The sequence below is a fragment of the Piliocolobus tephrosceles genome, chromosome 4 (assembly GCF_002776525.5).
Source record: "Piliocolobus tephrosceles isolate RC106 chromosome 4, ASM277652v3, whole genome shotgun sequence".
In the NCBI taxonomy this organism is placed as follows: domain Eukaryota; kingdom Metazoa; phylum Chordata; class Mammalia; order Primates; family Cercopithecidae; genus Piliocolobus; species Piliocolobus tephrosceles.
This window is the reverse complement of record NC_045437.1, coordinates 150,293,544-150,318,588: the sequence shown is the minus strand read 5'-3', so window position 1 is coordinate 150,318,588 and position 25,045 is coordinate 150,293,544. Positions and strand designations below refer to the sequence as shown.

The 25,045-nt window shown below is 37.6% G+C and overlaps 1 protein-coding gene across 17 annotated transcripts in view; it reads left to right on the top strand.

Moving 5' to 3' along the window:
* The window catches only part of LOC111528060 (ankyrin repeat and KH domain-containing protein 1), a 140,476-nt gene that overhangs the window by 25,827 nt on the left and 89,604 nt on the right, over positions 1 to 25,045 (top strand). For all 17 annotated transcript variants that reach the window (XM_023194788.2, XM_023194705.2, XM_023194781.2 and 14 more), the window contains exons 2-7: positions 8,470 to 8,623; positions 11,473 to 11,629; positions 13,133 to 13,280; positions 14,019 to 14,166; positions 18,477 to 18,710; positions 21,940 to 22,034. In XM_023194788.2, the coding sequence (XP_023050556.1) occupies positions 8,470 to 8,623; positions 11,473 to 11,629; positions 13,133 to 13,280; positions 14,019 to 14,166; positions 18,477 to 18,710; positions 21,940 to 22,034 (936 nt within the window). The remainder of the gene's footprint in view (positions 1 to 8,469; positions 8,624 to 11,472; positions 11,630 to 13,132; positions 13,281 to 14,018; positions 14,167 to 18,476; positions 18,711 to 21,939; positions 22,035 to 25,045) is intronic.

The following is a 25,045-nucleotide window of genomic DNA, read 5'->3' as shown; positions in this document are numbered from 1 at the left end:
ATATTAGGCCTTTTTGTAACAACAAATCTTACTCCTAAGTTTGTCATTATTTGGTGCTAAATTACAACAGTATTACTTTCTTCCTTTGAGTGAATCTTGGGATGATTATGGTGGTTGCTACTGCTGGAATTTTGGAGTACTGTGTGTTTTGCAAAAAGGAATTGTTACGTCCTTCAGTAATTACCTGTTGGAACAATGGTCCATCCTTTTTGCTGTTCTGAGTAGAGATCAACAATAGCATTCCAAAATGGTGCTGATCCTGACTTAAAGTGGAGGGCTCACATTGGGTGGGGGAAGGATAAGACATGTTGGTCTATTCAGATATACATGAGAAAAGGGGACTAGCGAGTACATGTTTTAAAAATGTATATTTTGGATGTTTAAAATACCTTCCCATTTTAAATGATCAAATCTGAATTTCTTAAGGGAGATTCTTTTTTTGAGACAGAATCTCTCTCTGACGCCCAAGCTGGAATGCAGTGGCATGATCTTGGCTCACTGCAACTTCTGCCTCCTAGGCTCAAGCGATCCTCCTGCCTCAGGCCCCCTAGTAGCTGGGACTACAGGCGCACACCACCACCCCTGGCTAATTTTTGTATTTTTGGTAGAGACAGGATTTTGCCATGTTGTCCAGGCTGCTCTCGAACTCCTAACCTCAGATGATCTGCCCGCCTCAGCCTCCCAAAGAGCTGGAGTTATAAGGTATGAACCACTGTGCCCAGCTGGGAGCTTCATTTTTGAAGGTTGGTGAGGAGAGAGAGAATGAGATAAAGGTTTAGTCTTTCCTTGAACTTTTTCATAGCTCCAGTTGAAATTCATGAGAGTGATGATGACTCTTTCTTTTTTTTTTTTTAATCAGACTAGAATATTCTTTTTATTTTTGTTTTTATTGAGATGGAGTCTTGCTCTGTTGCCCAGGTTGGAGTGCAGTGTTGCGATCTTGGCTCACGGCAACCTCCACTGCCTGGGTTCAAGCGATTCTCGCACGTCAGCCTCCCAAGTAGCTGTTACTACTGGCATGCACCATGACGTCTGGCAAATTTTTTTGTATTTTTAGTAGAGACACACTTTCGCCATGTTGGCCAGGCTGGTCTCGGAACTCCTGACCTCAGATGATCTACTAGCCTCGGCCTCTCAAAGTGCTGGGATTACAGGCATGAACTACCATGCCCGGCCTAGAATTTTTTTTTTTTTTTTTTTGAGACAGAGTCTCGCTCTGTTGCCCAGGCTGAAGTGCAGTGGCACGATCTCGGCTCGCTGTAACCTCCACCTCCCAGGTTCAAGCAATTCTCCTGCCTCAGCCTCGCGAGTAGCAGGGACTACAGGTGTCCGCCACCACACCCAGCTAATTTTTCTATTTTTAGTAGAGACGGGGTTTCACTATATTGGCCAGGCTGGTCTCGATTTCCTGACCTTGTGATTCTCCCCGCCTTGGCGTCCCAAAGGGCTGGGATTACAGGCGTGAGCCACCGTGCCTGGCCTGGCCTAGCATATTCTTAAAGGATACCAGAAATGAAATTTGTAGCTACTAATATTTGACTCTCTAACTCAAAATATAAATTTATTTAACATGTTAAAAGTAAAAAATTCATAATCCAATTCCAAAGGCTCTGTGGAAAACAATGTATTTTTCATTTATATTTAAGAGCTTGGCTGGTGTTCTTTTTTTGTTCCCTGCATTGTATGACCACAGGACTGGAGAATACATAAACAAATATATGTAATGTACATATTTTATGATAGAGTATTATTTTTTACTATTAATAACTTATTTTCTCTGTTAGCTAGCAATTACTATTTCTAGAAATACAGTCTGAGAGAAGTTAACAGTTATTGACCAATGTAATATGAGATTTTATTATTTTATTATTATAGTATAAGACTTAAAGCATATTACTATTATTGGAAGTTTTAATTATAGTGCTACATAGAAATTGTTTTAAAGTGGAAGTGAGTTTTGGTTAAATCATAGCTGGATTAATAAATGATTTTTCAAACTAGACTTTGGCCAGAGTGACTGACTGTTCTTTTAGGTGATAATAGCTGAGTCTGTGGTAATCTCCCTTAGTAACTGTTGCATCCAGTGGTTCATTTCTGAAATGTCAAAATGGAATAAAAATGGGACACAATGCTTCTTCCCCTTCTCCCTACCCCTCCCTTTTGTTTGTTGTAGTTGAAGCTAAATACCACACTCCCACCCTGCTTGTTTTGTTTTATTTTATTTTATTTTATTTTATTTTAAGGCAAGAAGGAAAAATAACCTTTTGAGAAGGAAGACAAAGGTTTTTGCCTTTAGTATTTCAGGAGATATAAGGGAAAAACAGGTAGTTTTTGATGGACCATATTCCTTTACCACTCTTTTTCCTCCACCCTTTATTCTTGTACCTAGTCACAGAGGTAGGAAAAAAGATTCTTCGGTGTTTAGAACTTGCCTTTGGCAAAAAATAATACTGCTATAAGTGGATGTATTTCTTTGCTGCTGAATGTAGCTACTGATTAGAGATGAGCTATGTAACAGTATCATTAGGCAATAAAAACATTGCTATATGTAAGAAAGCAATATGTGGCCGGGAGCGGTGGCTCAAGCCTGTAATCCCAGCATTTGGGAGGCCGAGACGGGCGGATCACGAGGTCAGGAGATCGACACCATCCTGGCTAACACGGTGAAACCCCGTCTCTACTAAAAATACAAAAAATTAGCCGGGCGAGGTGGCCGGGGCCTGTGGTCCCAGCTACTCGGGAGGCTGAGGCAGGAGAATGACGTGAACCCAGGAGGCGGAGGTTGCAGTGAGCTGAGATCCAGCCACTGCACTCCAGCCTGGGCGACAGAGCAAGACTCCGTCTCAAAAAAAAAAAAAAAAAAAAAAGAAAGCAATATGTTTTAGCTATATGTAAGAAAGCATAAGACTTTTATATTCATTTGCTTGATGAAGACTAATTTCATTAGACAAACTATTATTTTGGGTTTATCTGTTATATATAGACATGGTTTCTGTACTCTTATCACCAAGCCTTTTGTATTAAGTATACAGAATGTATACAGAATTTGTCATATTTAATATATCTCCATGTAGCTATAAATGGTTTCCTTTTTTTTTTTTTTTTTTTTTTTTGACAGAGTCTTACTCTGTCGCCCAGGGCCCAGGTTGAAGTGGAATGGCATGATCATGGCATATAGCAGCCTCAACCTCCTGGGCTCAGGCGATCCTTCCACCTCAGTTTCCTGAGTAGCTGGAACCACAGGCACACGGCCACCATGCCTGGCTAATTTTTAAAAATTATTTTTCATAGAGACAAAGGCTCACTATGTCGCCCAGGCTGGTCTTGAACTCCTGGGCTCAAGCCGTCCTCCTCCCTCCGTCTCCCAAAGTGTTGGGATTGCAGGCATGGGCCACATGCACCCAACCAGCTATATTTTGAAGTAATGCTAATACAATCTGAATTGTAAGAGTATGTTTCAGCAGATTTATTAGGTAAGATATTTGTGAACTGCCAAAAGTAATCTCTCAAATATTTCCAAAATAATAAGCATAATGGGATATATTGTCCTTATATTGATTCCATATTGAGACAGACATTTTTAAAGTTATAAAGAGGGTAGGACAAAGGAAACAGTAGTGCTTTTTGGGAAATCTGATTGACACAAATGTATTCATATCGTTTATCTATATGATTTTGTATTAACTATAACTCATTCTGGGTTTTTTCCCACAAGTATTGTGGCTATTTAAAATTTTGTCATATGGGTCAGATCTTAGATGTAAAATGCCTAAAACCACACTCAGAAGTTCAAGTGAGTGCTGATAAAATACATCATGTTAGATTCTCAGTATGATTCTTCCACTTTGAAAAGGTAGAGAAAATAGACACTGTGGTGAGGGACAGGACAAAAGAATTGTAATTATACAGAATCATGTTCTAAAAATTATATTTGTATGGTGGTTTATTGTTTCAAAATGCTTTTACCTTCATTACCTCATTTCAGGATTTCAATAGCACTGTAAGGTAGGTGGGACAGATAGTGTCTTTGTTTATTGAGGAAGAAATAGAATGTCAGAAAGGTTGAGTATTATGTCTGAATTTACACACAATGCCTGATAGAACTGGCACTTGAACCTAATTCTCTTGATTTCCAGTGTAATGTTCTCTCTATTATGTCTTATTGCCTAATTGAAACTTGAGTTTACATCCACTGTAAGACATAGAATTAACTCAGTAAATTGTCTTAGGCATTATATTTTCAGAGAAGTTATAGCCTCTGAAGCAAGGGACACATCACCATTTTGTATTTTTCATCTGAAATTGATTCTTCCCAAGCACTTAGGAATGTGCCATCTTATTTATGTGATACTAACATTATTGTCACCCAAGAAGTCATTGCTACTGGTTCTTTCTCTCTCTGATGGTGGTAGTCAGGCAGGCAATGAACAATCTGTCACCTTTTATATGGTCTACTCAAGTCTATTCCCAGTTGTTCTTTCTAGCCTAATGCCATAGTTGTATTCTAGGTACCTTAAATCTTTTAAAAATTGAGATATAATTCATATGCCATAAGATACAGCATTTTAAAGTCTACGTTTCAGTGATTTTTAGTATATTTACAAGGTTGTGTAGCAATCACTACTATCTAATGCCAGAACATTTTCATCAATCCAAAAAGAAACTTCAGACTCATTTACGGTCACTCCTGTTCTTCCCTTCTCCTCTCCCCAGACAACCTATTATTGTCTTTCTCTATGGATTTCACTATGCTGGATATTTATATAAAGGGGATCATATACTGGGACCTTTTGTGTCTCCCTTCTTTCACTAAACATAATGTTTTCAAGGTTCATCTATATCATGTACTTGTTCTTTCTGATTGCTGCGTAATGTTTAATTGCATGGATATATATCACATTTTGTTCATCTACTGATGGATATTTGGGTTGTTTCTACTTTTTGGCTGTTATAAAGAACGCAACTATGAACATTTGTGTTTGGGTTTTTGTATGAACATGTGTATTTTTAATTCTCCTAGGTGTATACCTAAGAAGTAGAATTATTGGGTCATATGGTAATTCTACGTTTAACTTTTGAAGAACTGTCAAACTGTTTCCATGGTGGCTGCACCACTGTTTCTACCAGCAATGCAGAAAGACCTTATATTAATTTTTTTTTTTTTTTTTTTTTTTTAGAGACAGTGTCTTGCTCTGTCATCCACGTGGAATGCAGTGGTACAATCATAGCTCAGTGTAACTTTGAACTTCTGGGCTCAAGTGATCTACCTCAGCCTCATGAGTAGCTGGGACTACAGTTTTATGCCACGATGCTAGGTTAATTTTAAAATTTTTTGTAGAGACAAGGTCTCACTAGGTTCCCAGGCTGGTCTTAAACTCCTGGCCTCAAATGATCCCGCCACCCTGGCTTCCCAAAGTGCTGGGTTTATAGACATGAGCCACTGTGCTCGGCTCGTACCTTACATTTTTTTAGTGGACCATTCATCTCCAAGCCTCACCCCCTCCTCCCCGCAAAAACACGAGTGCAGTGCCACAATCTCAGCTCACTGCAACCTCTGCCTCCTGGGTTCAAGCAATTCTTGTGCCTTAGCCTCCCATATAGCTGATTACAATCATGTGCCACCACACCCAGCTAATTTTGTATTTTTAGTACAGACAGGGTTTTGCCATGTTGGCCAGGCTAGTCTCAAACTCCTGGCCTCAAGTGATCTGTCCGCCTTGGCTTTCCAAAGTGTGGAATTAAGGTGTGAGCCACCATACCCGGCCTCCAAGCCTATTTTTTATTTCATTTTCTGCCTCTATCTGAAATATACTTCCTCTTCTGCCCACCTCTACCCCTATGTCTAACTACCTGTTGAAATTCTGTGCATCCTTCAAAGCCTAATTCAAATGCTGCTGCTTGTGCAAAGTCTTCACAGGTTACTAGGGCTGGAAGTGATTTCTCCCTCATTAGTGCATATAGTTGTATCATTTATTTCTCTTTGAGGCCTTTTGTAATAGTTGTTGGAGTCTTTCTTATTTCTTCTACCACATTTTTGTATTATCATAGTGAGAGATATATATATATCTAAAATGGGCCTTTAGTAAATATTGGATAAATGAATGAGAGACTACTGGAAATCTTTAACTTGGCTTTTTAAAATGTTGCAGGAGATATATAATATTTATAAAATTGGAATATTAATATCTGAATACCATTTTAAATAATTTTATAATTTTTCCACTGGAATGATGTTTTTACCTGTCCTCCCAACTGGCAGGTATGTATATCTACAAATATCTCCTAATTTCTTGGCCTTGCATTAAACTGTTGTATGAGCAGTTGCCTTTCAAGGTCATTTGACAACCGGTTGCCTGCATTTATCTATTGGATCTGGCATCTTTGTCTGTAGTTACATGTTAAAGAAGCTGTGTTACAGTACAGCTCAATGTTTTTAGGTCTGAAGTTAAAGATTCATTTTGTAAAATTATAATACATCATTAGATAATAAAATAAATCTAAATTGTTTTAACTTTACTGTCTTTATTAGGCTATATTTATTTGGTGTCCATTGTGAAAATTGATGACCAACTAGCCAGATATGCCAAATAATGTAGTCCAGATACTGTGATCCTTTGTTTATAAATGTGTGATATCCTAGTGGTTAAAAGCATGGACTCTGTAGGTATGTGGCCTGAGTTTGAAACCTTACTTTTTTCATTCGTTAGCTGTGTGACTTTGAAGAAGTACTTAATCTTTCTGTTCCTGATGTTTTTCTCTATCTACAAATATGTTAACTTTCCCTGGCTATACATATTTACATATTATAGTAATATATATGTAGTGTATATATTATCTATATATTATACAAATTATATATGCCATGCATGTTGTATGTATATATGTATATTATATACATTATATAATATGTAAATAATATACATATTACATATTATTCATGAGTACTCATGTTTATATTTACATATATACACATATATACATTTAGCAAAATAAGAATCATACTATTTTGAATCTTGTGCATTTTACTTAATTTTATTAATATTCTCATATGCCATTAAATATGCTTCAAAAACATTTTTTAAAAATTTTTTATTTCTTCTCACAGCTGAACCAGTGGTCACAAAAACATTGTTTTTAATGACTGCATAGTAGTCCATCATGTAAATGTACAACATGTATTTATCAAATTCTGTATTATAATTTTTCCTCATTTTTGGAATTTCAGTTAATGCTGCAGTGAATATCCTTGCACATTAATTTTTGTCTGGCTTTCAGATAATTTTTTAGTGAGTTTTTTAAGGTATTTTGATACACATTTCCAAATTGCTTCCCAGAAGGATTGTATATTAATTTTATTTAAGAAAATTCATTTTGAATTAATTTTATTTGAAATTGGAGCATTACATGTTTATTTTGGTAAGTTGATTTTTGCTCATACATTCATTCATTTCGACAAATATGTGTTAAACTCATACTATGTGCCAGGTATTCATAGGCCCAAAGTATAGCACTGTAAACAAAGTATAGTTTTTAATCTCATGGAGTGTTCCTGTCTAAAGGACTCCAGGTATCAGTGGGTTAGTTTTTATTTTCCCTTATTTCAGAGTCAGAATTGAATAAATTATTTAGAAAAGAGGAAAGCTTTTCTCTTAATGACCTATCTATGCTATCAAGTTTTTTGTTGTTGTTGTTGTTGTTGTTTATATTCTATCTAGTCTATATAGATTTTCTTAGGATTACGTTCGTGTACTTGTTTCAATAAAAAGTAAATGCTTTTATTTTTATTTTTTGAGATGGAGTTTTTGCTCTGTTGCCCAGTCTGGAGTGCAATGGCACGATCTCGGCTCACAACAACCTGCATCTTCTCCTGGGTTCAAGCAATTCTTCTGCCTCGGCCTCCTGAGTAGCTGGGATTACAGGCATCCCCCACCATGCCCGGCTAATTTTTGTATTGTTAGTAGAGATGAGGTTTCACCATGTTAGCCAGGATGGTCTCAAACTCTTGACCTCATTACAGGTGTGAGCCACCGCGCCCAGCCCCTGCTGTTTTTTGGTATTATTATTATTATTGTTATTTTTTAATAGATACAGGGTTTCACCTTGTTGCCCAGGCTGGTCTCAAACTCCTGAGCTCAAGCGATCTGCCCATCTGGCCCTCCCAAAGTGCTAGGATCACAGGCGTGGGCCACTGTGACTGGCCTTAATATTGCTTTTCATGCTCTGTATTAGTCACAGAAGATACAGTGCTCTTGAGGAAACTTTAGTGTATGTGTGTTATACCTGTAGTCATGTCTGAAGGTAAACAGTCACAATGTCCTTCAAAGTCCATTCCCATACTCCCTTGTTTCTATAATAATTTTTCTGCTTATATTTAAGTTCTAATTAAGAAGTCATATTACCTTAAATTGTAGTTATTCTAATCATATTGATATCAGTTTCATGGATATTGCATCTTTATTTCATTAATAGGTTGAATCATTTATTTTGGACCAAGAAGATCTGGATAACCCAGTGCTTAAAACAACATCAGAGATATTCTTATCAAGTACTGCAGAAGGAGCAGACTTACGCACTGTGGATCCAGAGACACAGGCACGACTAGAAGCATTGCTAGAGGCAGCAGGTACTTTTTTTGTTGTTTTATCTTTTTCATCTCTTTAAAAGTCTAGATCTCTTTACAGAGTTACGTGGGATTACCCCAAAATTCTATGACATTATACAAAATTTAAAATCTCTAAAATTTATTTTTCTTTTTATCTCCCAAAGAAAATGTTCACGTTTTGTATTTCTGGGCTCAACTCTTTTTTTTTTTTTTTGAAACGGAGTCTCGCTCTGCCGCCCAGGCTGGAGTGCAGTGGCCGGATCTCAGCTCACTGCAAGCTCTGCCTCCTGGGTTTACGCCATTCTCCTGCCTCAGCCTCCAGAGTAGCTGGGACTACAGGCGCCCGCTACCTCGCCCGGCTAGTTTTGTTTTTTGTATTCTTTTAGTAGAGACGAGGTTTCACCGTGTTAGCCAGGATGGTCTCGATCTCCTGACTTCGTGATCTGCCCGTCTCGGCCTCCCAAAGTGCTGGGATTACAGGCTTGAGCCACCGCGCCTGGCCTGGGCTCAACTCTTATATTTTTAAGGTATTAAGATAATCAGCATCCTGGCGCAGTGGCTCACGCCTGTAATCCCAGCACTTTGGGAGGCCGAGGCAGGCGGATTGCCTGAGCCTCGGGAGTTTGAGACCAACCTGGAGAACATGGTGAAACCCTGTATCTACTAAAATAGAAAAAAATTAGCCGGGTGTGTTAGTGTGCGCCTGTAGTCCCAGCTACTTAGGCGACACTGAGGCAGAAGAATTGCTTGAACCCTGGAGGTGGAGGTTGCAGTGGGCCGAGATCACTCCATTGCACTCCATCCTGGGCAACAGAGCGAGACTCTGTCTGGAAAAAAAAAAAAAAAAGAAAGAAAAGATAATCGTCTAGTTATCAAAGAAAACTTACCTGTTAGCCATTATAAAATAAAAATGTGGGAGATAAATTTAGTTAATCATTTATGACTTCTTTATCTGTACTGATTTAGGGAGCTGCATATTGGTTACTTGTGTATTCGCTTTATGTTTAACTTGATTTTAAATAGCTAATTTTTTTATATGTAATACACATTATAAAACAGCTAAAGTGATATGAAATATATTAAGTAGATAACAAAACCTTCCCATTTTCTGTCAAGGTTTACATATACTTCTAGACTTTTCTCCTTGTGGTAATATAAATACATGTATATGTTTGAATATACATGATTGTTAAAAATGAAGTAGGATCATAATACACAAAATACAACTTTTTTTCCCCATATAATTTATTGTAGGCATCCTTCCATGACAGTTTATATTAGCCTTTCTCTTTTTATTGAAGGGTACCATAATATTCTGTTGCTTGGATGATCCATAATTAATTTTACCAATTTTAGCTTATATCCAGTTTTTTTTTTTTTTTTTTTTGAGACGGAGTCTTGCTCTGTCGCCCAGGCTGGAGTACAGTGGCCGGATCTCAGCTCACTGCAAGCTCCGCCTCCCGGGTTTACGCCATTCTCCTGCCTCAGCCTCCCGAGTAGCTGGGACTACAGGCGCCCGCCACCTCGCCCAGCTAGTTTTTTTTTTTTGTATTTTTTAGTAGAGACGGGGTTTCACCGTGTTAGCCAGGATGGTCTCGATCTCCTGACCTCGTGATCCACCCGTCTCGGCCTCCCAAAGTGCTGGGATTACAGGCTTGAGCCACCGCGCCCGGCCTATATCCAGTTTTTTAATATCACAAATAATGCTATAGTTTATAACCTTATATATCGGTAACGTTTTTTATTTGTGCAAGTATCTCTTTAGGACAGATTTTTAGAAAGTGTTATCAGTGGGTAAGAATATATTTGCATTTAAAATTTTGGCAACTGACTGGGCGCCATGGCTCATGCCTGTAATCCCAGCACTTTGGGAGGCTGAGGCAGGTGGGTCACTTGAGGTCAGGAGTTCAAGACCAGTCTGGCCAACATGGTGAAACCTCGTCTTTACTTAAAAAACACAAAAATTAACTGGGTGTGGTGGCACACACCTGTAATCCCAGCTACTCGAGAGACTGAGGCAGGAGAATCGCTTGAACCCAGGAGGCAGAGGTTGCAGTGAGCCGGGATCGTGTCACTGCACTTCAGTCTGGGTGACAGAGCAAGACTCTGTCTCAAAAAATAAATAAGTAAAATAAAAATTTGACAACTATTATTAAATTAGTCCCTCAGGTTTGTGCCTGTATTTATTTATTTATTCACTCAAAAATCAACAGTTTTTGAGAGGGCCTCACACCTCAGACATTGTTTTGTCAATTTCATGAATGAAAAATACCTCACCATTTTAGTTTGCATTCATTTTATATTATTAGTAAATTCTGTGGTAGCTCTTTATAAATGATGATATAAATTCATTGAGTGTTGTGTATATAATTTTTTAATTTTAATTTTATTTGTAAGAATGAATTTAATTTAAAACATGGCCCCGGAAGATAGTTGTGACCAAAGGAAGAAACAATTGAATTGTTTGTTATAATATTAGAGACTATCCCCCCTCTGAAGATACTACTGAAAATAGTATAATCATATATCCTGTACTAGAGATCTTATGGTGTGACTATGTATTTTGAGAGAAATCTCATTTATTTGATACAGTTGGCATCATGTGAAGTTACATATGGATTAGGTAGAGGACAAATTAATATGTGCATTGTAAAGGTAGAAAGACTAAAACATAGGTGGTTATGCCATGGCCTTTTGACATTAGTGGCAGAATTGAAATGATGAACCTTATCTTCTGTCAACCTAACCTATGGATTCTATACCATTTCTTTTTCCTAGATAATAGTGTTTAGAAATATTACAATTTGCACTTTTATACTTTTTTTTTTTTTTGTGTCCTGCACTACCTGATTGATTGATGCACACTGAAGGAATTGGCAAATTGTCAACTGCTGATGGTAAAGCTTTTGCAGATCCTGAAGTACTCCGGAGACTGACATCCTCAGTTAGTTGTGCACTGGATGAAGCTGCTGCTGCACTGACACGGATGAAAGCAGAAAACAGCCACAATGCAGGACAAGTGGACACGTATGTGTTTAATGACTTTTGGGTATTAGACATTATCTTGAGTAGATTTTGGGAAAGTAGCGAATTTTGGTTGAATATATCTTTTGGTGGAGCTTATAAACTTTATTTAGCTGAATGGATATTACATTTTAAGTGGATATATAAATGTATATGTATTATGTAGCTATAAAAATGGATATTTTTGTTTCTTCATTCAGCTCTTATTCATTGAGCATTCTTGTGGAATGTATTACACTAGAATCTATGAGAAATCCAAACTGAATAAGATCTGTTTTCCAGTTATAAGGAAGTTACTTATTCTAAAAGTTATTATAGTAAACTCTAAACTGATTGCTTTAGTACTGATACATGAAACGAGTTACTAATGCAGTAGTCTAGTTGCTTGCTACTCAGATATGGTCCATGGGCTGGCAGTATCAGCATCACCTCAGAGCTTGTGAGAAATGCAGAATCCCGGACCCTACTCCATGTCTGCTGAATCAGAATCTGCATTTTAACAAGAAATATGAGTAACTCGTACACATTAAAGTTTGAGACTCAGTGGTCTAGTTAGTCATTCTGTGGTAAAATAGTTTTCTTAGGTTTTCGCCTTCACTGTTACTAAGTAAAAATTTCAGCCATAGGATTATATCCCAAAATATCTTTGGGAATCATTATATAAGTAGAGTTTAAAAACTTGTGCATCTAATACAGGGGTGTCCAAATTTTGGGTTCCCTGGGCTACATTGGAAGAAGAAGAATTGTCTTGGGCCACACATAAAATACAACTACTAGAGGCCGGGCATGGTGGCTCATGTCTGTAACCAGGCATTTTGGGAGGCTAAGGTAGGTGGATCACTTGAAGCCAGGAGTTCAAAACCAGCCTGGACAACATGGTGAAAACTCATCTCTCCTAAAAATACAAAAATTAGCCAGGTATGGTGGCACACATCTGTAATCCCAGCTACTTGAGAGGCTAAGACATAAGAATCACTTGAACCTGGGAGGTGGAGGTTGCAGTGAGCCAAGATTGTGCCACTGCATTCTAGCCTGGTCAACAGAGTGAGACTCTGTCTCAAAAACAAAACAAAACAAAATACAAACACTAATGATAGCTGATGAGCAAAAGGAAAAAAAAAATTGCAAAAAAATTTCATAATGTTTAAAGAAAGTTTACAAATTTGTGTTGGGTTGCTTTCAAAGCTGTCCTGGGCCATGGGTTGGACATGCTTGGTCTAATGCTTTAAAAAACTTTATTTAAAATTTGTTATAATATGTTAGGAGATTTTAAAAGATAAAAATGACAGCTGGTTTCAAATTTACTCACTGGCTTTCTGGCTTGGTTGATAAACATGAATAATTGAAGTTCCAAACAAGATGCTCAGCAAGTAATATGTTCATATAATTTTTTTATCTTACTGTATTAACATTTTTCTTTGTGTGATTATTTATATTTAATATAATTTATCATAGGACCCCTGAGTCTTTTTGTTTCGGTTAATCATTGAATGGTTTTGTTTCCAGTCGCAGTCTAGCAGAAGCTTGTTCAGATGGGGATGTTAATGCTGTTCGTAAATTGCTAGATGAAGGCAGAAGTGTAAATGAACATACAGAAGAAGGAGAAAGCCTGCTGTGTTTGGCTTGTTCAGCAGGGTATTATGAATTAGCACAAGTAAGCAGAAATAATCTTTAGTGATTAAAATTGTGGAAGGGTTTTGATGTTTTATTTATTTTTGTCACTTATAAGATAGATTATAATTAGAGGCCAGAGTCTTTTCTTCCCCCATCCCCCTTCCCTTTTTGGTAGTAGGTAAAGTAGAAACAGATACACAGTTTATTTTGTTGCCTGTACATGCAACTGAGAATGGTCCATTTTTCTGCCACTTACTCAAAGCTAATCCTAATGATTAAGAAACAAATAGATATAATAATAATTTTAAATTTGTCCTTTGAAATAATATACAACTATAATGGAAAGTAGTCATTATTTTCATCACATTCAGGTTACCCCAATTGTTTTAATTTTTTTTCCTTCTATGTTAGAACAGTACTGGGAATTAACCATGTTTTTACCAGTTTCTGTCTTGTGAGTATAGTTGAGTATAGTGTTCTTTAGCTAGATAACCTCAAGCATAACATTCTTTGACAAGAGCCATCACATTTTATAATAGGATGGCTAATATGATTGCATATTTTATTTAAATATTAATATGTAATGATACTGTAAAATACAGCATGTAACCTGGCATGTTGAGCAGTGAAAATTGGCATAATTTTTTCAAAAGGTCATTATTGATTTTTCCTGACCCCTATTCTAGAAGAATATCTTCAGAGATTCAGTATAATTCTCTAGAAATACTATTGAATAGTAAGAATTAACAATTTATCTGTGTGTATATGTGTTTTAAAGGTATTGCTTGCTATGCATGCTAATGTTGAAGATCGAGGGAATAAAGGAGACATAACTCCCCTGATGGCAGCTTCCAGTGGAGGTTACTTAGATATTGTGAAATTATTACTTCTTCATGATGCTGATGTCAACTCCCAGTCTGCAACAGGTATGTAGAAAATGATGTCTTAATTGGGAGAAAAAATTGACATAATTGTTACCTGAGAGAGAGAAAAATTAGATTTCTGAGGAAAACCAGTATAAACCTACAGAAAAATCTTAGCCTTTATGTAGAATCTTTGAGTAAAATACAAAGTAATTTGATATCCTCAAAAGTCTTTAAAAACACACTTAGATTCTCCTTTAGTCAAGATTGAGTTTTTGTGGTATGAACATAATGGAATATTATTCAGACTTAAAAAAAGGAGGAGATCCTGCCATTTGCCACAGCATGGATGGACCTGAAGGACATCATGCTAAGTGAAATAAGCCAGACACAGAAAGAAAAGTATTGCATGATCTCACTTTTTTTTCCCACATTCTTATGGACATACGTATGCATGATCTCATTTACATGTGGAATATTGAAAATTTACGAAAAGAGTTAAATATATAGAGATAAGACGTTGTTTACCAGCTCGGGTGGGGAGAAGAAATGGGAGAAGTAGGTAAAAGGATGCAAAGTAGCAAATATGTGGAATGAACAAGTCAAAAAGTCTGATGTACAACATGAGGACTATAATTAATAATAGTGTATTATATTCAGGATTTTTTGCTAAATGAGTAGATTATGCTGCTCTTGCCACAGGGGGCAAAATTGGGTAACTATGTGAGAAAAATGTTAATTTGTTCTATAGTAACCATTTTACTATATATGTGTCTTATAACAACATGTCACATACCTTATGTATGTAATATATATGGAGGCAAGAGTTATAAACTGTATTTCTTATAATTCTTTATCTTCAATACAAAACCCTTTAGATTATAGATAAACCTGAGTGTTTACCCTATAGGGTTTTACTTGTTGAGTTTGTGGAATACATTTACTAATAAGATTTTTAAATTATTTATTTATTTATTTATTTTTGAGATGGAGTCTCGCTCTGTCACCCAGGCTGGGGTGCAGTGGCACGATCTCGGCTAACTGCAACCTCTGCCTCCCGGGTTTAAGAGATTCTCCTACCTCAGCTTCCTAGGTAGCTGGGATTGCAGGCATGTACCACCACTCCTGGCTAATTTTTTGTACTTTTTTAGTAGAAACGGGGTTTCACCATGTTGGCCAGGCTGATTTTGAATTCCTAATCTTGTGTGATCTGCCCACCTCGGCCTCCCAAAGTGCTGGGATTACAGACGTGAGCCACCAAGCCTGGCTGAGATATTCTCGTATAGCAACAGTCCCCAACCTTTTTGACACCAGAGACAATTGGAAGACAATTTTTCCATGCATGGGGGAAGGAGAGGGGGATGTTTTTGGGATGAAACTGTTTCGCCTTAGATAGTCAATTGTCTCACAGGAGTGCGCCACCTAAATCCCTCGCCCATCATTCATTTGAACTGAGCAGCTTTGTGCATACTATAGTTGGAACCCTTGAAAGTGGCTCCCTGTATTAATTAAATACAGAAAATATCTCTTACATTTACGTAAAAGAAAACAGTTAATTTTAGAGCATGTTGGTGAACCAGCAGATTGATTTACCTAATTTTTTATCTGATTATGAAAATAATATATGCTAACTATAAGAACATTTGAGAAATGCAGAGAAGTAGGAAGAATAAAAGATAACTCTCCCATAAACTCTGTGGCACAGAAGTCACTGCTATTACTATATTAGTTTAGTTCCTTCCATTATTTTTGATGTATAAAATTATGTAGTTGAAATTATACCCTATGTACAATTTTGTTTGACTTCACTTATTTTCTATTTTATTAACTTTTTTTTTTTTTTTGGAGTCTTGCACTGTTGCCCAGGCTGGAGTGCAGTGGCGCGATCTTGGAGTCTTGCACTGTTGCCCAGGCTGGAGTGCAGTGGCTCCTGGAGTGCAGGAGCTCCGCCTCCCGGGTTCACGCCATTCTCCTGCCTCAGCCTCCCTAGTAGCTGGGACTACAGGCGCCCGCCACCACACCTGGCTAATTTTTTGTACTTTTGGTAGAGACAGGGTTTCACCATGTTAGCCAGGATGGTCTTGATCTCCTGACCTCGTGATCCGCCTACTTTGGCCTCCCAAAGTGCTGGGATTGCAGGCATGAGCCACTTTTAACAAACTTTTTTAAAGGTTGCATAGTATTTCCTTAAATTGATATACCACCAATTTTGGGGCAGAGGGCATTAACTGGTTGTGAACAACAGCAAAATATGTTAAATTAAGATGATAAAATCAATTGCTTTGTTCTGGGTAACAGTATTATGCTATATACACACTCCTTTGAAAATACTCTAAAAAGAGGATGCCGCCATCAAGAAAGTTTTAAATTTCTCCTTGAGGATTCTTGGTGATCATCAAATTCAGTTGTTTTTAAGGTTGTTTTCTGTCAAATAACTCTAACTTCAAGCCAAACAGTTTATGGAAGCACAGATATAATATTACACAGATAAAAGAGGAGTTGATCTAAAGTAGAGATAGTTGAGGGCTTTAATTTCTGGAGCCTAGGTCTCCCCATCTTCTGTGCTGAGGAACTTTTTGGAACTTTCTAAAGTTCTTTGGAAGACATTTTGAAAATCACCATATTGTTATCAGTACCTGTATTTTTAAAAAGTAGGTGAACATTTTGAGAGAGAAAAGGGCTTGACTGAGATGAAGTCCCCCCCCCCCTTTTTTTAGGTGAAATAGATACACTATGTAGAAGGAAGGGATTATTATATACCATGCAGTAAGCACATGTTCTTTGATGGGCTGCTCTGTACACTCTCCATGTGGCCATTTAAGACATTCTTCTCAAATCCCACACATACCCCTCCTCACTTCCACTGATTGCCTTAACTCATACTTCATTGGGAAAATAGAAATTTCCAGAAGAAAATTGCATCATCTTCTCACCAATAATTTCTAGTCAATGAACATATTTTAATTAGTTCATTCATTTTGTTCAGTAAGTTGCACCTACTGCCTGCATGCCAGAATCGCTTAAGAGAGCTGTTTAAAAATATAGGTTCCCAGGAGTCTTCCTTCTGTAGTCCAAAGCAGTCAGTCTCAGGAGAGACCAGGGGTGATAAACCATAGCTCTGTATTGCAGCTCTGTGAGGGAATGTGGTCACTATTATAGTCACCTGCTTTTACTTAATGCATTTTGTTTGATGCCAGATGTCCTTTCTGCCTTTAGGAATCCTACTTAACTTTTGAGGCCCAGTCCAAATGTAGCTGCTGATGCTTTTTTAAAAAACAAACAAAAAATCCCATTTTTTTGAGATATAATTCATATACCATAAAATTCACTTGATTTAAGTATACAATAATGATTTTTAGTAAATTTATAGTTGTACAATCATCAGTACAATCTAATTGTAGAATATTCCCATCACCACAGAAAGATCTCTATGCCCATTTGGAGTCACCTCAATTACTCAGACAACTATTAATCTACTTTCTGTCTCTATAGATTTACTTTTCTGGATATTTTATATTGTCCAGATCTTTATAATATATAGTCTTTTGTACTGGGCTTTCCAGAAAGTCTTTGTATTGGGCTCAAGTGATCCTCCCACCACCTGCCTCTAGAGTAGCAGGGACTACAGGGGTATGCCACCATGCCTGGCTCAGTTTTTGCTCAGTTTTTTTTAGTAGAGATACTGTGTTGCTCAGGCTAGTCTCAAACTCCCTGGGTTCAAGCAGTCCTTCCACCTTGGCCTCCCGAAGTGCTGGGATTACAGGTGTGAGCCATCGTACCTGGCCAGAAAATCATTTAATTAGTAAGAAAATTGGCCGGGCACGGTGTAATTGGCATAATTGGCAGATTATGCCTGTAATCCCAGCACTTTGGGAAGCCGAGGCAGGTGGATTGCCTGACGTCAGGAGTTTGAGACCAGCCTGCCAACATGGTGAAACCCTATCTCTACTAAAAATATAAAAATTAGTGGGGCATGGTGGTGGGCACCTGTAATCCCAGCTACTCGGGAGGCTGAGGCAGGAGAATCACTGGAAGCTGGGAAGCAGAGGTTGCAGAGAGCCAAGATCGTGCCATTGCACTCCAGCCTGGGCAACAGAACAAGACTCTATCTCAAAAAAAAAAAAAGAAAAAGAAAAGAAAATTAAGGTGATGCTTCTAACCAATGATAATGAAAAAAAGTTGAGATAGTAGTTGTAGTGATTTGTGTAAGGGAATTGAAGAGGTATACGTAGAGCATTAGCATAATCATAATTGTATCTGTTCTGTCATGATTTTATATTTCTTTTTATTATGTTTTTTTAAATCTTTTATTTATTTTTATTTTTTAAATATGTATTCTTCTCATGTATTATATTTGTTTTTCTTCTTTTTAGGAAACACTGCACTAACTTATGCCTGTGCTGGAGGATTTGTTGACATTGTTAAAGTGCTCCTTAATGAAGGTGCAAATATAGAAGATCATAATGAAAATGGACATACTCCCTTAATGGAAGCAGCCAGTGCAGGTCATGTGGAAGTTGCAAGAATTCTTTTAGATCATGGTGCAGGCATCAATACTCATTCTAATGAATTCAAAGAAAGTGCTCTTACACTTGCATGCTACAAAGGTACTTAATATATGTATGAATATTTATAATGTTTTTCATAACCACTTTGATTATTTGAGTATTGAATATTTGAGTTTATGTTGCTTATGTTTTCCCTGTGCTATAAAATTATCTAGTTTATAAGAAATTATATAGAAGGTCTATTTTAGTCTGTATCGCCTATAATATAGTTTCCTAGTATATGTTTATTATTTTAATTCAGATATATTGGGTTAACTGTGAAGTTAACCCAACTACTTTGCTTAGATTTAGAGGGTTTCCATTATTTGCTCAGTTTTATTTTATATGATTTTTCCATGTTTATTTAAAAAATAGTACATGCCAAAGTAATAATATACACAATACTGAAAACCTGAAAAACACAGAGTAACACAAAGAAAAGAAATTTTTTTTTTTTTTTTTGAGACAGAATGTCGCTCTGTTACCCAGGCTGGAGTGCAGTGGTGCGATCTCAGCCCACTACAACCTCTGCCTCCCGGACTCAGGTGATTCTCGTGCCTCAGCCTCCCAAGTAGCTGGGACTACAGGCACGCACCACCATACCTGGCTAATTTTTGTATTTTTAGTAGAGACAGAGTTTCACTATGTTGGCCAGGCTGGTCTTGAACTCCTGACCTCAGGTAATCCTCCTGCCTTAGCCTCCCAAAGTGCTGGGATTACAGGCGTGAGCCACCACACCCAGCTAAAGAAAATAAATTTTAAAGTGACATGTGATGCTACCATCTAAAGATAAAAAAGCATGTGAACAATACTTTAGTGTATACATTTCCAGTTTGTTTTTCAGTATGTTTATATACAAACATATATATATATTTTAAACAAAACAGTTATATGCTAACAGTTTTATAATCTACTTATTTTATTTAGCACTGTATCATGGACATTTTTCATCTTAATAAATATTCTTTATTTTTTATTTTTCATTTATTATTATTATTTTTTTGAGACGGAGTTTGACTCTTGTTGCCCAGGCTGGGGTGCAATGGTGCGATCTCGGCTCACTGCAGCTTCCACCTCCTGGGTTCAAATGATTCTCCTGTCTCAGCCTCCCGAGTAGCTGGTATTACAGGTGCATGCCACCATGTCTGGCTAATTTTTGTATTTTTAGTAGAGACAGGGTTTCATCATATTGGTCAGTCTGGTCTCCTGGCCTCAAATGATCCGCCTGCCTTGGCCTCCTATAGTGCCAGGGTTATAGGCATGAATCACCATGCCTGGCTTATTTTTTATTATTTTTAGAGACAGGGTTTTCCTCTATCACACAGGATGGAGTGCAGTGTCACTGTCATAACTCACTGCAGCCTCAAACTCCTGGGTTCTAGCTATCCTCCTGCCTCAGCCTCCTGAATAGCTAGGATTGCAGACTCACACCACCATATCCAGCTAATTTTATTTTTATTTTTTTGTAGAGATGGAAGTCTCACTATGTTGCCCAGGCTGGTCTCAACCTCCAGGCCTCAAGTGATCTTCCTACCTCAGACTCCCAAAATGTTAGGATTACAGGTGTAAGCCACCATGCCTGGGCTCAATAAATATTCTTACAATGTAACTTTTGATGGTTATATACTATTTCACTATTTCATTTAGGATTAAAATTGGTTGCATATGTCACAAAATCTAAATTAATGATTTGAGCGAAAGAGAAATCCAAGGGTAAGCCATTTAGGGCTTTTATGGCAGTTCCACTGTCATCAAGAGCTCATAATTCTATTTTTCTGCTCTACTATCCTAGTATGTGGTTTGTATCCTCATGGTTACAATAAACCTATAAACCAAGATGATAGCTAGGACCCCAGCAGTTCACATTCTAGGAAAGACGTTAAGGGCAAAATAAGGAGTGCCTCTCAATTTAGTAACTCCCTTTAAAGAGTCTTCCTAGGTGTGCCGCCTTATAACTACCACTTACATCTCATTGGCCACACATAGCTGCAAGAGGAGCAGAGAAAATATAGTCTTCTAGTCAGGTATGTTGCTGCCCAGATGAAATTGGAGTTCTGTTACTGAAAAAGAATAAGAGAACACTGGGTGCAGTAGCTCACACCTATAATCCCAGCACTTTGGGAGACTGAGGCAAGAGGATCTCTTGAGGCCTAGATCAGTCCTAGCTACTCGGGCAGCTGAGGTGGACAGATCCCTTAAGCTTTGGAGTTCAAGGCTGCAGTGAGCTATGATCATGCCACTGCACTATGGCCTGGGCAACAGAGACCTCGTCTCTAAAAGTGAGAAAGAATAAGAGAATGGAGATTAGATAGGGAACTAGCAGTCTCTGCCAAATACATCAAATAGATGTACCATAATTGCCTATTTTTGGACACTTAAATTGTTCCCAGGTTTTCACTATTATTAAAAATACTGATAACATCCTTGTGCAGACATTTTTGTGTAATCTCTGATTATTTCCTTAGGATAAATTCCTGGAAGTGGAATTTCTGGGTCAAATGGTATGGATATTTTTAAGGGTTTTGCTACATATTGCCAAATTGCCTTCTAGAAAGGTTCAAGCAATTTATACTCCCACCGACAATGTTTGAGAGTGCCCTTTGCCCCACCCTACACCCTCACCAACACTGGGTATTATCATTCTTTTTAATATTTGCCATTTTGATAGTAAAAAAATGGTGTCTTGTTTTAATTTGCGTTTCTTTAATAGGAAGGTTTAATATTGTTTTCATCAGTTTAATATTCACCTGCATTTCTTTGTTGAATTATCATTTCATATCCGTCACCCATTCTTCTGGAGAGTTTGTCATTTTCTTATTGACTATCAAGGCTTTTTATATATTCACTGTATCAAGAGGATTGAAATTATTTTAAATGGAGTTTTCTGTGCCTGCTTATTGCCCCAGTGGGTTTATGGTTATTTTAAAGCTGTTTTTCTGGAATATATGATCCAAAGATACTTTACTTGGCTTTCTATTTGATGTCAGTGTTTTGATTAGATAAATAATTTATGTATATTCAACCAAGGTAAAAGCATTATTGCTTTACTTAACTTGAATTATGTGCCTTGGACTAATTCAGTCTTTAAAGCCTAGATAATAAGACCATGAAAAAAGCCTATATATTGCTTTGAGTGGGCTTTGTAAAACTGTTACTGATTTATTTAATTGAATGCAAAATAAGTTCTCAAATTCTTGTATAGACATCTGAAGAAAAAGATCCCATACTTCAGTATTTAAGTATTAAACTGATAGTCAATTCTTCTAAAATTTTTGTTCCGTTTTTCAAGGCCATTTGGATATGGTTCGCTTTCTGCTTGAAGCTGGTGCAGATCAAGAGCACAAAACAGATGAGATGCACACTGCCTTGATGGAGGCCTGCATGGTAATTTTAAATTATAGTCACTTGAGATTTTATGGGAAGAAAAGGTCATATGTGTTTAAGCCTTTAAGAGTTATTAATTGACGGGTGCGGTGGCTCACGCCTGTAATCCCAGCACTTTGGGAGGCCGAGTCGGGCAGATCACATGGTCAGGAGTTTGAGACCAGTCTGGCCAATATGGTGAAACCCCATCTCTACTAAAACTACAAAAATTAGCCAGGCATGGGAAAGACTCGGGAGGCTGAGGCAGGAGTATTGCTTGAACCGGGGAGATGGAGGTTGCAGTGAGCAGAGATTGCGCCGCTGTACTCCAGCCTGGGCGACAGAGCGAGACTCGGTCTCAAAAAAAAAAAAAAAAGTTATTAATTGGTATTGGATTTATATAATTTCTTAATGCTAAATTAAACACACTTAATGCTTGAATGCCTCTGCTTTTGGAATGCTTTTGGAATAGAACAGTCAAAGTATTTGGCCTTAGGGATATTATTGATAAAACTCTAATTCTGGAGATAGTAGACATAGTTCTAGTGTTTTTACAGTTTCATATTAAAATCTTAAATAGCAAGTTGACCTCAAAATATATTGACTCAAACTGTATGGATAGCCTATAAAACATTTAACTGTGTTTTTTAAAGGATAATCTAGAATCATATTTTTAATACACAATTCTCTGTGTCACAGAGAATAATCACCTTTAATGCTGTCAATCCAGAAATCCTTTTTCTACTTCTGTAAGCACATATATATATCATGCATATATGCATATCTAAAAGAGAGTGCAAATACAAAGAAACTCAAAGCATTCTGATAAGTATTTAAGACAGATTTAATGGCAAGAAAATTACCTGGAAGTACAAATGCGTTTTTCAGATGTGATTAAATAAGCTCATCATTACACATGTTAATTTCTATTTTGTTGACTATTGCTGTTTGACAAATCACTTAAAACACAATGGCTTAATGCAGCAGCCACATATTACCTCTATCTTTTTTTTTTTTTTTTGAGACAGAGTCTTGCTCTGTTGCCCAGGCTGGAGTGCAATGGTGTAATCTTAGCTCACTGCAACCTGCCTCCCAGGTTCAAGTGATTCTCGTGCCTCAGCCTTCCAAATAGGTTCAAGTGATTCTTGTGCCTCAGCTTCCCAAGCCTCCTACCTGTATCTTACACTATTTCATATATCATATGATTCTATGGGTTGATTGGTGGTTTTTCTGTTGGTCTTTCCCTCTCTCTCTCTTTTTTTTGAAGCCAGTCTCTCACTCTGTTGCCCAGGCTAGAGTGCAGTGGCACTGTCATGGTTCATTACAACCTGTACCTCCTGTACTCAGCAGTCCTCTCGCCTCAGCCTCCCAAGTACCTGAGACTAGAGGGGCACGTCACCATGCCCAGCTAACTTTTAAATTTTTTGTAGAGATAGCGTCTCACTATGTTGCCTAGACTTTAAGAAAAAAGTTTTATTTATTTATTTATTTTTTACAATTCCCCTCTTAATATATGTACACAATATATGTTAGCAGAATCTATCAAAAAAATATTCAAAAATTTGGCTGGATATGGTGGCTCATGCCTGTATTCCTAGCACTTTGAGAGGGTGAGGCGGATGGATCACTTGAGGCCGGGACTTCAAGACCAGCCTGGCCAACATGGTGAAACCCTGTCTCTACTAAAAATCCAAAAATTAGCCAGGTGTGGTACTGTGCACCTGTAATTCCAGCTACTTAGGAGGCTGAGACACAAGAATCACTTGAACCGGGGAGGTGGAGGTTGCAGTGAGCTGAGATCACACCACTGCACTCCAGCCTGGGTGACAGAGGGAGACTCTGTCTCAAAAAAAAAAAAATTCAAGTAAAATAATTTGTTGAGAGCTTAGAGGAGATAGGCACAATAGCAATTCCTTGACCTGTAGACATTTATAAAACCTAATTTTCTTTTCCATTAGAAATGCATTTCAACTACCAGATAACTCAGTATAGTAATTTGGTTAAAATATTTTATTTTACATGTATTTGAAGTATTAGTAAAACTAAAATTTTAATGTGAAGTCATCTGTTTTTGGCATTATATCAAAAGTAGTTAAGGCTGGGCTAGTCATTTAGTTAAGTGTAATAAAAGTCTTGATGGATATTGAAATTTAACATGGTTTCTTTAATTCTTTTTTGTTTTTGAGACAGGGTCTCTGTCATTCAGGCTGGAGTGCAGTGGCGTGATCTTGGCTCACTGCAACCTCTGCCTCCTATGCTCGAGTAGTCCTCCTGCCTCAGCCTCCCAAGTAGCTGGGACTACAGGCGCATACCACTATGCTTGGCTGATTTTTGTATTTTTTGTAGGAACATGGTTTCACCCTGTTGCCCAGGGTGGTCTCGAACATCTGGGCTCAAGCTATCTGCCTGCCTCAGCTTCCCAAAGTGCTGGGGTTACAGGTGTGAGCCATCGTGCCCAGCCTTATTTCTTTAATAAAAGAACTACTAAACCTTATTTTTCTTTTTCTTTCTTTTTTTTTTTTTTTTGAGACAGAGTTTCGCTCTTGTTGCCCAGGCTGGAGTGCAGTGGTGCTATCTGGACTCACCACAACCTCCGCCTCCTGAGTTAAGTGATTCTCTGTTTTGGCCTCCCGAGTAGCTGGGATTACAGGCATGTACCACCACACCTGGCTAATTTTGTATTTTTAGTAGAGATGGGGTTTCTCCATGTTAGTCAGGCTGGTCTCAAGCTCCCGACCTCAGGTGATCCACCCACCTCGGCCTCCCAAAGTGCTGGGATTATAGGCGTGAGCCACCATGCCCAGCCTAAACCTTATTTTTCTACTCAGTATTTATTTTTCATTAGCAACATTATGATCATTTTTGAAATATAGTACAATATAGCCTCTGACCTTATGTGTCACAACAAGCTTTAAGACCTACATAAATTTTGACATTAAAATTTTGAAATTAAAGCAGGGTATTTATGGTGATAGGTAGAATTGATACCCACCATAAGAATATTTTATTGTTAATTGCCTTACTATCTATAC